Genomic DNA, 16,207 nt, shown 5'->3' with positions numbered 1-16,207 from the left:
AAATCCTTGATTTCTTTTTGACAATGTAGCTAAACTTACTCAAAAGCTGCCATCTGTTAGCTGCACACCATTTACGACTCAGGATTTCTTAGACTTTTTCTGTAGGAAAATATGTGAGATTAGATACAAAAAGATAGTCTTATGCTGATTAGTCTGATTAGAGACCCAGTTAGTCTCAGTTCTTACAAATTTTGAGACCATCTCTCTCGAAACATTGCTCAAGCTGGCGTTAACTTCTAAACCAACCACCTGCCTTGAAAAATCTCTCTCTAATTTGTGTCTTGTCCCCACTAGCTTTAAGTCTGTTGTGGTTAAACCTCTACTTAAGAAACCACATCTTGATCCAATCTATTGAGAATCTAATCTATTAAGCCTAGTACTTACAGTTCATGTTTGTTCTGCTGACGAGAATATTGTAAACTTTCTGAAAACCACTGCATCTCTGTAACCCTCAGCTGTGTGCCTATCTATCTCTCTCTCTCTCTCTCTCTCTCCCTCTCTCTCTCCCTCTCCCTCCCTAGTTTCTCCTTCTCCTCTCTTTTTACTCAGGTGTCTCTGTGCTGGACCATCGGCCATCCTGGGATCTCTCTCTCTCGCCCTGGCTATCGGCGCCTCATTCCAAAAGTGTTGGATCTGGATCTTCGTCCTCCAGGAGATTCAGCCTCTCCTCTTGTATCTCTCTCTCCCTCTGTGGGTGTCTCTTTCCTTTCGCCTACCTGTTTGAAGGGTGTGTTTGAGTTTTGCCTCTTGTGTATTTGTGTAGTCTGTCCTGTTCCAGGTTCCATGGTGGAGAGGAGTTTGTGTGGCTCAGGTCTGTTTGGCAACACCTGAAGATGCTCAACATCCTCCCGGATCCATTTTTTATATACTGCATGTTACAATCTATTCATAACTTCGTCATCATGATTGTCCATACTGTAATTTTTGGCTATTAAAAGGGTTTTTCCTCAGCCGAAATGAGGATCAAAGGGTCGTATGTTGTATAGATTGTAAAGCCACCTGAGGCAAATTTGTGATTTGTGATGTGTCCACAGTGGAGTATATGGATATGATGCTTTTGTTTGCAAGTGTGTGTATGTGCACTGACCTTATCAGTTTGTTGTTCATCTGGTTCAGGCCCTGCACTATGGTTTGGTTCAACCTGTAGATTCCATCTGTCTAACTGGACAACAGTTCCATCCTCAACATGGGACAGGATCTTAGACAGAGGTTCATCTGTATAGCCCTGGAATACATGTAGAGCTATAAAACATATACTACAGATACATATATACAGATATACAGTATGTACTGTATATGGATATAAAACAAGATTTTTAAATTTGAGGTGACAATCACCTTATAATAAAGAAACTCTGCTGAGAACATATATTTGTGTGAACCAACATTATGTTCCTTTGGGCTAAATCCAAAGGTACGTACAGATTAGTGACAAATTAAAGGTAAATGCAGAAGCTCACTGAATGTTGAATACAAAATGAGCCAGCAGTAGCTCAGATTTCCAACAGTAGGTAACTGGACTATCTGTATCGTAGAAAAGGTTTCAGTCGTAGTCATCTGGACACTGTTTTCAGAATCAAGATGTTTCGGCTCCCATCCGGAAGTCATTCTCAATTGTGAAAAAATGGACCGGGAACTCAGAAATTTAAGCTACTCTGTGTTACATAAGCCCTGCCCTCAGAAAGGAGTCTACCTGAGTATCTATTGATTACTCTAGCTAGTTTCACCTGAAACTGACCTAATTGTTTCCATGATTTTTCACAATTGAGAATGACTTCCGGATGGGAGCCGAAACGTCTTGATTCTGAAAACAGTGTCCAGATGACTACGACTGAAACCTTTTCTACGATAGAACACTCCTGGACGAATGAGGGACTACACCGTCTGGACTATCTGTATTTACTCATTTAGTTTAGTTGTGTGTGGCCGTGTTTGTCAGTGTTTGTACCCACCCCTCCCCAGTTGAGGGTCCTGGCGAGGTCATTTCCTGTTCCAAGTGGTAACACGGCAACAGGAGGTTGAGGGTTTAATGCCAGTTCATCAAGACAAGACAGGATCCAGCCCACCTGATTCCACACACACACACACACACACATACATGCAGTTACATAGACAGTGTGTGTCCCTCCATCCATCCATCTCGCTTAAACAGGAAATTGTCAGGAAGTTGTCAGTGAGTGGCCCTCCGTAATGCCACAGCAGCTTACTACTCATCATTAATAGAGGAAAATAAAAACAACCCCAGGTTTCTTTTCAGTACTGTAGCCAGGCTGAAAGAGAATCATAGCTCTATTGAACCATGTATCTACAGCCCTTAGTAATAACGACTTCATGAGTTTCTTTAATAATACAATTTTAAATATTAGGGAAAAAATAAATCACATCCTGCCCCCAGCCGGTACCGATTTATCTTCAAACACAGGAACCTTAGAAACAACTGTAAATCCTGATATATATTTTGATTGCTTTGCTCCTATTGACCTTCTTCAACTAACTTTGAAGATTAATTCATCTAAGCCATCAACTTGTCTCTTAGACCCCATTCCAACTAGGCTGCTTAAAGACGTTTTACCCTTAGTAAACACTTTGTTACTGGATATGATCAATCTGTCTTTATTAACAGGCTATGTACCAGAATCCTTTAAAGTAGCTGTAATTAAACTGCTTCTTAAAAAGCCCACTCTTGATCCAGGGATTTTAGCCAACAATTGACCTATATCTAACCTTCCCTTTCCCTCTAAGATCCTTGAGAAAGCAGTCGCCAATCGGTTGTGTGACTTTTTAAATAAGAATAGTTTATTTGAGGATTCAGGTCAGTCAGGATTTAGAGACAGCACTGGTGAAAATTACAAATGACCTTTTAATTGCATCAGACAATGGACTTGTCTCTGTATTTGTCTTGTTAGATCTTAGTGCTGCATTCGAGACCAATGTAATCAGCATTAAAGGAACCGCACTGAGCTCGTTTAAATCCTATCTATCAGATCGATCTCAGTTTGTACATGTTAACAGTGAGTCCTCTGTGCGTGCCAAGGTTAGTCACAGAGTTCCGCAAGGTTCTGTGCTTGGACCGATTCTATTCACGTTATATATGCTTTCTCTGGGCAATATTATTAGGAAACACTCCATAAACTTTCATTGTTATGCGGATGATACCCAATTATATCTATCGGTCAAGCCAGATGAAACTAACCAGTTAGCTAAACTTCAAGCATGCCTTAAGGACATAAAAACCTGGATGACCTTCAACTTTCTGATATTAAACTCTGACAAAACTGAAGTTATTGTACTTGACCTCAAACACCTTCGAGACACATTGTCTAAAGATATAGTTACTCTAGATGGCATTGCCCTGGCCTCCAGCACCACCATAAGGAACCTCGAAATTTCTTTGATCAGGATTTGTCCTTTAACTCCCACATGAAACAAACTTCAAGCACTGCCTTCTTTCACCTACGCAACATTGCAAAAATCAGGCACATCCTGTCTCAAAATGATGCAGAAAAACTAGTGCATGCATTGGTTACTTCTAGGTTGCAATTTCTTATTAACCGGCTGCCCGAATAAGTCCCTTAAGACTCTCCAGTTGATCCAGAATGCTGCGGCACATGTACTGACAAGAACTACGAAAAGAGATCATATTTCTCCAATATTAGCTTCTCTGCACTGGCTCGCTGTAAAATCCAGAGTAGAATTTAAAATCCTTCTCCTCACCTACAAACTCTTAATGGTCTGGCACCATCATATCTTAAAGATCTCTTAATACTATACTACCCAACTAGAACACTGCGCTCCCAGAATACAGGGTTACTTGTGGTTCCTAGTGTCTCCACAAGTAGAGTAGAGTCTCCTTCTGTCGCTTTCAGCAGGTATTTCTACCTCCGGAGCTGCAGAGACTGGATCTGTGGTTGTGTCCCACTTGCTGCCCCAGTGTTCCTGCTTGACAACTGCTACTACAGTTGTTGTTCGCTCTGTTGCTGTTGCTGGTGCTGTCATTGTTTTTCCTATGGCTGTCATTCCAATTATTATTATTATTATTAGTATTAGTAGTAGTAGTAGTAGTAGTAATTTATTAATGTTACCACTACAATTACATTATTACTATTTTAAAAAATTCTAGGTGGTATTTGCCTTGTGCCTCCCTCTCCCCCATGCCCCTCCCCCAAAACCTCTCTCTCTCTCTCTCTCTCTTAAAACCTAACACGGCAGCGGCGGATGGCCGCCCACCATTGAGTCTGGTTCTGTCCAAGGTTTCTGCCTGTTAAAAGGAAGTTTTTTCTTGCCGCTGTTGCCAAATGCTTGCTCATGGTGGGATTTGTTGGGTCTCTGTAAATAATATTATAAAGAGTACGGTCTAGACCTGCTCTATAGGAAAAGTGCAATGAGATAACTTCTGTTGTGAATTGGCGCTATATAAATAAAACTGAATTGAAATTGAACTGAGTGTCCATCAGAAACTACTCCTCAGCTAAATACCCACTTCATACCCACAAAGTTACTCTGGGTTTCATTCTTGGGCATATTCTTTTTTTAATTTATATGTTACCACTGGCTGATATTATAAGACAACGTGATATCTTTTCATATTATGCTGATTACAGGACATACACCACTCCTTAAATCCAGATAATATTAGGATATTATCTATTTTACAAAATTGCCTTCTTGGCATCAGAGTTTGCGTAAAAACCTCCTTCAATTAAATATTGATCAGACAGACATTGTAATCACTGAGACACATTCCAAGGTCTCACTGTCTAACAATTTAGTGGCTATAAACTGGGAATTTCAGATTTTATTAGGATTTTTGTTCACATTTCAATCAGCATATCACTAAACTGGTTTAGTCATGCTTCTTATATTTCAGAAAAATATCTTGGATGAAGCCCATTTTGTCTTTTGTACAGAGAAAGTTACTGTTACATCTTTAAATTCAGCAGCCTGGTTTAATCTGCTCAAACTACCTCCCAATAAATATTCATTTTTTAAACCATTCAGTGTATCACATCAGTGTAATGGTCTGTTTTTTTGTTTTAGTTATATTTTTTAAGCTTTTAGCAATTTTATGTTTCATTGTATTTCTTGGTCTACTCTATCATATCTACTTTCTGTCTTACATTTCTATCCTCTGTGCAGTTTATATGGTGAATATTAAGTGTTATACTTTACAAATACATTTCTTATTATACATATATGCGTATACTAATGGTGTATGTCTCTCTGTGTGTGCGTGTGTGTGTGTTGCTACTCACAGTGCCATCTCCTCCACAGGCCAGGATCCTCAGGTTATGGACTTTACGATATAGCTCCAGGCTACAAGATTGACACTAGTTAAGGGTCAATTCAGCCAAATGAATCTGACACCACCAGTAGATGTTTACTGATGTTAGTGTGAGTGTGTGAGCCAGAGAGAGAAAGAGACAGAGACCTACCCCTCCTTTGGTCCTCCTTGGCTCAGGTCAAACACCTGTCTGGGGTTCAGATACCACATGAAGGACTGCAGGATCTTGGTGCCCTGTCAGACAGAGAAACCAACAGGATGTTCGAAGGTGAGAAAGTAACTAAGCTAACCCAGAATCAACTTACAGTACAACAGCTAGGACTGAGACATTGTTTTGTGAGACTCAAGTCCGGTCAAGTCCCAGGTTGAGAGAGGTGGGTCATGGTCCACATCTTAAATGTTGGGTTTCCTAATCAAGTGATTATGTGTTCTACATTAAATGTAGTGTCAGTTTAATTTCTCTTCCGGCTGAGGAACCGGACCAAGTCTTTCAAGACATAAGGCCTGTGTCAAAATTAAGTCACCAGCCACTGATGTCAAAGTACACATCCAGTATACTGCTTTTTGTCAAGTTGAGCATGAAATCATGAGCTTTTGAGTTAAGACTGACTAGAGTCCAAACCATGTGACTCAAGTCCAAGCCTCTCTGATTTACTGACTGAGTGACTGACAGAGTGACTGACGGAATAACTGGCTTCCAGACTTGCAGGCTGGTTTAGTGACACCGTAACTGCTTAGCTAATATATTGACTAACATGCTAACTTGTTTCCTGACTGAACAACTGTGTAAAAAGGTTGACTGATTAGTATAAAAACTGTATGATGCGTGGATTGGTTCACTGACCCATTTGTTGAATGACTATAGTAGTTTACCCACTGGCTGACTAATGAACTGGTTTGTGACCAGGTTGACTGGTTTGTTCATGAATACCTGGTTTCCTCCACTCCTAGGGTTGACAAACACCAGCAGTGGTTTCATCAATGGTGACGGGATGGGTCGGATTATAAACGACTTCCACTGTCGTCCTTCCTGTCAGAGAAGAAGATGATCTGCTCAGATCCTCAGTAGCAGAGTTTGTCCATTAAGGCTGTCTAACCTGGGGCTGATCTACAGGCTGGTGTCCCTAAACATTTAACCCAAGACAGAAAACTAACAGCTCTTTAGCCTTTCATTTGTAGATTTCCTTAGACAAAGACAAGCACAAATTTACCACAAATCGTGTCCCTAAGAAATATCTTTAAATAAGGTTTTATCCTTAAAAGAGTTTCAGAGGGTGTTAAACACAAAACATAGAAACTAAACCACTGTGAGGAGAATTTAAAACACAGGTTTGCTTGTTTTTTACATCTGCACCCTAATTAAGTAGTCATTATACATAGATTATGGTTTGCAGTATCAGCAATACGAATAAAAATGACTTCAACCTTGGGTGGACAAGTTAAATTTCCTCTGACTATGAGCAGAAAAAGTGGACTCATGGTTGATGTTTGGTGCTTTTTTTCTTTTGTATGCACCCTAACTAAGTAGTCAGTATACATTGATTATAGTATGCAGTATCTGCTGAGCACAATCATTTACATATTCATTGCTACATTAGGTGGTTGAACAATAAGAATGACTTCAACCTTTGATGGACACGGTTTCATGGTTTTTCATCTGCGATAAAACCTACCATTGCTCATGTGTATGCTGCTATTTAAATATAACACTATTGATCCCCATGTGGAAATCGATCTGTGAATATATTAAAACTTCTTTTTCTGTTTTCTCTAAAAAGTATTATTCACCATCTTGTACTCCTGTGAAGTAAGTTGCACACAGATAAGTTAAGATGATAAAGTGTCACAAAGAACCAAAACCACTGTAAGGAGAATTTAAAACATTTGCTGTTTGTTTCATATATGCACCTTAACCATATGGCCAGAGGTGGTACAGAGAGAGATACAGTGATATGTTTATGCTCTGCTTCTAGAGGGTCACAGAATATAGCGCAGGACTGACCTCTGCTCCTTTCTTGCTGCTTTTCCTCTTGAACGATGTTCTCTTCTTCTTCTTACTCGACTTCATAGATGACTGTTAGAGACACAAAACAGAGACAGAGGCACTGGATTATTTACACGATATTATCATATGTGTATTATGAACATGATATCAATATTTCATAATCACAATTATCGTCAGTCTGATATATTGCGACACCCCTAACCATGACCATGAAAAGTAGTTGTTTTTGACTGGCTGGCAAATCAGGACACCTCAAACAAAGTTGCCATCACCAGTTGAGTCTAAGTTTAAATGGTATTCTTGCTAGAATCTACAGTAAGGACCTGCAACAACAGCCACAGCAACAGTTAAACTGACTGATAGTTACATAAGTGATGGTATAAGTAATGGACAACAAAGTGTGTCCAATATGAAAACAATGGAAGAGTGGGGGGTGAAATGTTAAGAAGCAGAAAGGGAACAAACCCTTTCTGCTTCTTAACATTTCACCCCCTTTCACTATTGGGGTAAATTTTTCCATATCAGGACAGCTTGGAGTGCATCATCAGTCACTTAGCTACTTAGTGTGTCTAAATCATCATCTATTTTTCTTAGTTTACATGTGGTCAATTTCTACAGAGAGCTGTGTTATGACCCCGGGTCCTATTTGTTTTGATGATTGAATTTACAGATCTCTCTCTCCTCCACTTTTGCTTAGAGTGTGTGTAAGGGTGATGAGTAACAGGTGGAGCCCCATGATTGGTCTGTTTGAAGAGATTGCTGCCTCCGGGTTGAACAAGCTGATGACATTATTCAATTTAAACCCCAGCTGACAGCAACCCATGTCCTCCGCCTCTGCCAGGTACAACAATTGAAGCCAGCATTTAGTTTTGTGTATATTATAATGAGAGTTTCTGTAAGTAGAGTAGCAGCTGACATTGATGTTAAATATTTAGGTTAGAGACACTTTATTTATTTCAAATTAATTTTTTTGTTAGGAAAGTTTAGGGTTTGATACTAGTAAACTTTTGTTTGTTGTTTTGGGAATTGCTAATTTCTGAGGGTTTGAATAATAAACAGCTATTTTGAACTTTGATAAATATTGTGCAGCTGGCCATTCTTGGGAGTGGAAAGAGTCGGGTAGACACACAGCATATTAAGCTAATGGTGATGTATAGTTTGTGTCCCAATGCCCAACCAAGCATTTCTATATAGAGTATGTCATTGGGGGTGGCTGTAATGATTGTAGTGTAATAATTCTGAGTGGAGTTGTTATTTGGTCAGCTTCCTGCACTGTTTTCTGTGTTATATGTGAAATATTCTTTTCTAGCTCTTTGTTACAGTGGGGACTTTTTCTTGCTGACAGTGGGTGGGTGGATATAAGTTGTATAAATGCAAATGGACAGAAGGACAGTCAATCACAGATGTTTTCTGCTTTAAAAGTTGATATACAAGCACAGGCATGTACGTGGTCATGTACAGTATGTATGTAAAACACACTCCTGCATGCATGATGAGGCAGTGAGTCTAGTGCGTGACAAGACAGGTACTGTAGAATTAGGTGCTGTCTCTGACCCCCCATAAAGACAAACTGGGTTAAGAGTGACTGAAAGCAGTGTTACCTGATGACGTCGAACCCGAATGATCCATGTGGGTGGAACTATAAGGGCAGCGTGAGCTCCTATTGGACAAGCCTCCTCAATTTGCTGCAGCATGAAGCAGGACACCTTGTTGTGGTACTAAAGAGGGACATACAACATTATACTAGAAAGAATTTAACTTTGTAAAAAATAAAGACTTTTTGGGGTAGTTTAAGTCTAGTCAAATTATTGTCTTGTTCCAGTGTGTAACTCCCTGTTACACACTGTAAGTCCCTTTTTCAAACATACTCACAGCCTGTTTGCACCAGGAGCAGCTGATGGCCACAATCTCTTTACTGTGGAAAGCAAACTTCTGCTGGAAACCCTGCACACACAAAAACAAACAGAAATTATTTTGTGCTTCACTGCTACTGAAAAATTAATTTAAACTAGTTTCATCTATATTTACTTAAAGGGTTACTCAAGCAATTTAAGATAACACTTTATAATACTAAATTTGGGGGGCTTGTAAGAGAGAGACTTACTGTGCTAATGTTAAAAAACTCATTGTATGATGAGCAAACATTATTTGGTCAACAAATTATTGGTCAATAGAAAAATACTACCAGAATTACCACCCACCTTCCCACATTGTTTACATTTGCCTTCTTGCCGTCTCCGATGCACCCAGTGATGACGCACCACAACAGGCTGAACACACACAAATGACACAATTTGTCATTTTCCAAACCTAAATTAAATAGCTAACTTTTTATAACATTGAATCCATGACCGTTTTATAAATATAAAAAATATTAGTGAAAAACAACAGAGAAAACAAGGTGAGGATTGTTGCTGTAGCTTTTGCAGTTTCTGAGATTTTCCTGTTGGTTCCTGAGCTTGTAAGATGAAGAATCAGAATAATTCTAAAACAGCTCCAGCAGCAATCAACAATCTGTAGAAAGAAACTTTCCAGAACTCACCTCTCGAATGTTCCTAGAGCCTGATTCTCTGAAAGAGGGTTTACACCTGAAATTAATCTGGAGAGTAGAGGAAGAGTAGAGAGGAAGAGAGCTGTAAATACATAGATACTATACTGAGCTTCTAACTTTGCTGCACAAACTACTGTAAGAGAAAAATGCATGGAGCTCCTGAACAGACAGCTGTTACAACATGGACACATCTGTAGAGCCATGATTGGAATGATGTCCAATAATCAGGTTGGCAGGTAGAACATGTTTTAGGAGAAAGAAGTGGTTCAGCTAAAGAGGTTCACACATGTGTGACTTTGTAGCAGTGAAAGTGAGCTCTGCCTCCAGGGGAGGCACCATGATTCCCCAAAGTGAACTGTGCACAGAAAAGAAAAATCAGGGCCACCATGACCAGAGCAGGGACACCACCAGACACTGTGGTTGCCAGGCTGAACACTGTTAGGCCAACCAAGCTGTTTTTGTGGAAGGCGTATGGAACAGGCCATTGTATCCTGCTGAATTGTTCTGGTTCATTCTGATTCTCTCCTACAGATCATGGTTCAGCCTTGCATATCACAGACCTCGGTGGTATCCATGTTCTCATAATGAAAAATGCATCAGTTGGTCATTAGTTTCACATGATTAGCGGTATACTATTGATGTCATGAACATGGGCAACAGCTTGAAGAAATACAAGTTTATGCTACCAAAGGACCTGACTGACTCAATAAGATGACGTCTTTGTTTTCTTTGGTTGACTTCTTGAACTCAGCAGATTCAACTTAACAGATTCACGTTGTTCAAATCCACAGAAATGACCTGAAAGCTTCCAAAGATATCAAATACATCAGACTTGATCTTGGGGGACTGTGTATAAAATGATGCACAAGACATGTGGCATTTTTCCACATAGCAAATAAAAACATGTAGTCTTAGGTTTGAATATTTCTCTCAATGGAAGCATCATAGCACCATAGTGGTTTCAAAAACATGTTGGAAAAACAGATCAAGACTGTACAGTACAGTATATGTGACACTGTCATAATGTAGGGAATGTTTTTATTTCTGACTATATTCTAATTATAAATTAAAACAAAATCATATAAATTAAAACTTCAAATCAAATGTTAGTTTAAGAATGAAACCTGAGTTTCTTTTTTATTTGGAGCATCAGAAACGTACGATTCTTAGGTCTTTCAGCCATACTTCTAGCTATAGCCTACTCTGTGGCTACGGTTGCTCTCCCTTTCAACTCTGGCAAACCAATCATTGCCGGTTGACATAAAATGCATCACTACCTGTGTGCCAGAGCGGGAATGTCGCCACAGACACCAGATTTAAAAACTCCAGTATACTGCAAAATACAGAGAAATTTACCTGGCGGTGATAGGCTTTGTGTGAACTCGTTTGGCAATGGCTTGAATGTAACGGATGTTCATTTATATGTAAAAGTTCCGCACTCCAGCTTTGACGTGACTTTTCATTATACTATGCACTGTCTGCTTGCTTTTGGTCAACAGTGTTCCTCCTGATACTGCTTCTTGTTAACAGTTGACTAATGTGGGTAAATCAAAATATATCAGCTATAAACAGCCATATAAACATTGAGCATGAAAGTTTGTTCTTGACCATGGAAAAAGACAAAATCTTAATCAAAGGTCCACTTGGTAGCTTTTTCCAGAGCTTTAAACTGCATCTCACAGTTTTTGTCCACAGATGGAGTTTGCGCCGTTGTCATGGAGATGGTTCAGTTGTCATCACGTGACCTAAGTATAGGGCATCAGTCATGTGAGAACAGGTCGTTAGACCAGACCAAAACCTTCACAGCATCAACTGGGAAGAGGTCAAAGATCATGGACCAGTTGTCAGTGGATGACTGAGCTGTGTCTGAAATGACTCCCTATTTACTATATAGGTCACTATATTTACTGTTCACTGTATTATTTGACTGTCCAAATTATCAGAGTGAACCTTGTGCTCTACATACTGTAGTGCCTCAAATATATCCAAAATGTAACAATTCTCCCATCATCAGTTGGTTTCAGTTGGGTGGGGGACATTGTTACATCCACCATTTGGCAGATCTGTGTCTGGGCAAATATTGACAAACATCTTCATCAACTCCCCAAATGCTCTTGTTGGAGCATTATCTGTAGGTACTCCTTTTACTAAAGCTGTTTTGTGATTGTTGATTTGTGATTTAGTATACTAGCTCTCTGCTAATGTGTTGCTAATGCAACATTCTAAGTAGCTTAACTGTTGAATTAAGCTAACAACTGTTGGGATAATTATTATGTACTTTACTCATTTTACTTTTAGTCTTGTGGACTTTATGTGTATATTTACTAGATTAATTACTGTGTTGTACTTCCTATGAGAACTTAGTGTTGATCTTTCACTGGTGATACTGTTTCCTTCTGACAGCACAATGTAACTAATTTGACAGCTAGTCTATACTTTTGTACAAGTTTCCTTGTTACTGTACTAACCTTTGGTCTTGTTTATAGAATCTCATAATTTTCTGATTTGTTATCACTGTCTTTGAATTTGTTGCCCAATACTGTTTTCACAGTTTCACAGTTGCTTACAATGAAAACATCTGCTGTCTTTAACCTTTATTGAAGGTGTATTTACATGCATAGTGTGGGCAGAAGAAGAAAAAAAAATTGTGTCCATGGCATGTACACTTCTTTCTGCTAATAATCCTACAACGAGATGTATATCACATTTTATGGATGCGATAATTACAGTCGTGCAACACTGTAGTAGTGTTGACACAAAATGCTGATGATTTATAAATAGGGTCTAGTGAATGAGTGAGGGAGAGATTTCAGACACAGCCAGGAGTTACAATCTCCCCACATTCCCGACCACTTGTTGTCATGTGACTGATGTTTCATATTTACCTCAGGACCACTGAGCTGTTTCCATGTCAACAGCAAAGTCTATCTGATGGTAAAGCAGATATGGTTGAAAGTGGCTAGTAAGTGGACCTTGTGTTAAGATTTTTTTGTCAAACAGCCATATACACATTTTCAGTCAGCATTGTGTGTGTTTTCGCCATCCTGACTTTGTTTCTGTAACTAGTCCTAATCCATTTTCGCTGTTGCCTCTACCTCCACTGTTTCAGAAAGTGGCCTTATTATCATATCCCTCCCTGAGGTCTACTTACCCTTTGAAATCAACAGAACAAACCCTTTAAACCTGTCAGATTTATCATACCACTTTGATCAACAAGAAAATGAGACAAAGAGACAGAAAATTCTATGTGATTTAAGGAAATGAAAATAACACTTTTATGATGAAGAACAAAGCAGAAGTTTTCAGAGGGTGTGTGTCTGACCTGAATTAGATTCCAATTTGATTCACTCATTTTGAAAGTGGATTATTCACAAACCACAAACAGAATACATGTTCTATCTGTGTTTCAAATATACTGTAGTGATTTTATTTAGGTGGCATGCCCTCATACATTTACATCCACCTACTAAGAATCTTTGTTATATTTTTGCTCCAAATAAATTATCATCCTGAGGGTAACACTTAAATCATGTTGTGCACTGGTTTTCTTTATGAACTGATTGAAGTGAGGTCCAGACACCACCTTTTGTCTCTGTGTGTCAAATTGAGGGTCACAGACGGGGAGAGAGGAGAGAAAGAAGGAGCTTTGAGTATCTCACTCTAAAGTTGGGGTCATTGAGGGGTAGGGTGGCATCCAACAGAATGGCTCTAGTGCTGGGAAACTGCAGGTTAGACAGGAGGGACAGTTAAGACATCCTGCTCCTTTCTTTCAAATGTACTGTCATCTGCTTCATAAATGAAAATGAATGAAATTAAATGACAGTTAAGTGAAACAAATAAAGACACACACAGGCCAAAAATACATGCACATGCACAAACAGGACCTATAGACATGCATTAACTGTGGAGAGATGTCAGAGTGATGAGGCAACCGCATAGCACAGCACCGTGAGCAGTTAGGGGTTCAGTGCCTTGCTCAATGGCACCTCAGCAGTGCCCAGGAGGTGAACTGGCACCTCTCTAGCTACTAGTCCACACTTTGTACCAACTGGTGCGTGCATGAACCGGCAACCCTCCGCTTCTCAAGCCAATTGACTTTCACCCCCTAAAGTTTAATCGTTCTTTATTCTTACCTGCTTTTGTCCCTCATGAAAGATGGTTTAAACATCCTTCTTTAATATTCTCTCCACCTTTCTCTGTCTGTGATGACTGAAGTTTTACACCTGCATCATTATTATTCTTGCCCCCATAGAGTGGAGTCCATTTGGATTCCCTGGTTCAGTCCATTTGGTGAAAGTATTTTGAATACATGAGACAGAGAAATTACCTTCTCCAGTTGTTCTATACAGATGGTGTGGGCAACTATCTTACAGGCAGCACACTTCCTTCGACTGGCAGACTTTTGCTGGAATTAGAAAGAGAGAGAGGGAGAACATGATCTGTTTTGAAATGTGGAAAAACAACCACAGACATTAAATCACAGTAACAAAGAACAAAAGTGAAACGACTTGTTTTTTGACCAACAATAATTTAGTAATGTGTTTTATGATCCTCAGCAGCTAGGAGGGATTTTTGAATTAACATATAAGCCAGTAATGCCATCTCTGACCACTGGGGATCAGTCCTGTACTGCAAAAAGTGAAATGCTGTTAGCTAAAACCAGATCCAAAGAAATTATATGACATGAAAGTGTATGACACATGACAACTTTGAGTGTGTGTACATGTGTCATGTTTGACCTTGATATGAGCTGACATGAGTAAAAATATAACATGACATGACCGTGGTTGATGACATTGAATGACTGTCTTGATGCTTGAGGTGAATTACTGTAGCATCACTGTGCATAAGGTATTATTTTTTAGTAAATGTACAGATCAGAGTGGATTATCCCACATAGGTGTCACTGTCGACCTCCTAGAGCACTCAGGTAGAGGTTTCACACTGATTCTAACCTCAGACAAGGGAAAAAGTATGACAGACTGAGCCAAGTTCAAGGCAATAACCGCAAAAATACCCTAAAATAATGTAAAATGGTAAAGGGACTGTACATGTATAGCACCTTTCTAGTCTTCCAACCACTCAAAGTGTTTCACACACTACATATCTCATTCACACCATTCACACACTGATGGCAGATGCTAACTGCTCATCAGTCCAAGGAAACTAACTAACCATTCACACACACTCACACACCGAAGGCACAGCCCTCAGGAACAATTTGGGGTTTAGTGTCTTGCCCAAGGACACTTTGACACGTGGGCTGGAGGAAGCCAGGATCGAATCGCTTACCTTCCACTCTACCACTAAACCACATGAAATGTTTTAGGTCTCCTTTCTGCAAAACAAGTGATTTTTTATAATGTCTAATCATTAGTCAGCCTTTTTGTTTGAATCGTGTCATTTCCTTGTTGCCCGGTAGAAAGTGTTCTCAAGGTCCAATACCGGCACACAGAGGGAAACCTCTGCTTTACAGTATGTGTAACAAAATAATCTCATCTCTAAAACAGGAACCCCCTCCAGGGAGGAAGACTGGAGTGGTGTATGACATCATCATGACATCAACAGCTGCAGGGAACACAACATCAGTGAAACAATCCCATCTTAGCCCTGGGGAGACATTAACTATGTAAATACCAAAAAAATACTACATCAGTGATACAGCAAGGACCCTGAACAAGAGAGTGAATGAACACCGGAAACAAACAACATCTGTCTGTGAATACCAGACCAAAACCACTCACAGCATCCACTGGGAGAGGGTCAAAGTTCATGGACCAGGAGTCAATGGACAACTGGAGAAAGATCAAGCAGGACATTCACATCTGTCCCCTCATATACAATATTCTCATGATGTCAGCTGAGCCTGTTCCATAGGCAAAATAAAGCCTTTGGAATGTGGATGAAAGCTCCAAAAACCTAGTAAATGGACTTGAAATAAGGATCATGTGTAACCCAGACTCAGCAACATGATCCCTACAGCATGGTTAAGAAGCTCAGTTACTGTTGTCCCTTTTTGCATCCTACTACTATGAATAACTATTGCAAAGTCATCTTTGCACAGTCTGAATCTTGGATCTAGTCTGATGTAGTAGACCCCTGCTTCAATTGGCTTGATGCACAGTGCCTACTCTTGTGCTGCTCTGTTTAGTATTTAGTACAGTTCTTCACTCCAGCTTTTTCCAGACACTGGTAGGGTTTGCCAATCTAAATCACATCTGCTACATCCTGTGAAGATGACTATTCATTTGTTAAAAGTTGTTCCTATGAAAACTGTTGACAGTGTGTTTGTAGATTATGCAAAGTAACAGACACAGATTCTGCAAATTCTGCAGATGTTGCTGTTGACTTTTTCAATGCTGTGATCACC

At 39.6% G+C, this 16,207-nt stretch overlaps 1 protein-coding gene across 21 annotated transcripts in view; it reads right to left on the bottom strand.

The window, feature by feature from the left end:
- Positions 1-16,207, bottom strand: part of LOC122872195 (diacylglycerol kinase zeta-like) — a 172,020-nt gene that overhangs the window by 116,702 nt on the left and 39,111 nt on the right. For 19 of the 21 annotated variants that reach the window (XR_006377047.1, XR_006377048.1, XM_044188106.1 and 16 more), the window contains 12 exons: positions 14,165-14,242; positions 13,497-13,559; positions 9,829-9,885; positions 9,488-9,556; positions 9,159-9,230; positions 8,888-9,004; positions 7,284-7,355; positions 6,213-6,311; positions 5,433-5,515; positions 5,253-5,313; positions 1,953-2,066; positions 1,088-1,225 (listed from right to left, as the gene is read on the bottom strand). Coding sequence is in view for 19 of the 21 variants with exons in the window: in XM_044188106.1 (XP_044044041.1) it covers positions 1,088-1,225; positions 1,953-2,066; positions 5,253-5,313; positions 5,433-5,515; positions 6,213-6,311; positions 7,284-7,355; positions 8,888-9,004; positions 9,159-9,230; positions 9,488-9,556; positions 9,829-9,885; positions 13,497-13,559; positions 14,165-14,242 (1,023 nt within the window). In the remaining 2 variants the exon portion in view is untranslated. The remainder of the gene's footprint in view (positions 1-1,087; positions 1,226-1,952; positions 2,067-5,252; positions 5,314-5,432; positions 5,516-6,212; positions 6,312-7,283; positions 7,356-8,887; positions 9,005-9,158; positions 9,231-9,487; positions 9,557-9,828; positions 9,886-13,496; positions 13,560-14,164; positions 14,243-16,207) is intronic. The other 2 variants (XM_044188090.1, XM_044188092.1) reach the window with 1 other exon arrangement.

Source organism: Siniperca chuatsi, linkage group LG24 (assembly GCF_020085105.1).
Source record: "Siniperca chuatsi isolate FFG_IHB_CAS linkage group LG24, ASM2008510v1, whole genome shotgun sequence".
Taxonomy (NCBI): domain Eukaryota; kingdom Metazoa; phylum Chordata; class Actinopteri; order Centrarchiformes; family Sinipercidae; genus Siniperca; species Siniperca chuatsi.
This window is presented reverse-complemented; position numbering and strand designations above follow the sequence as displayed.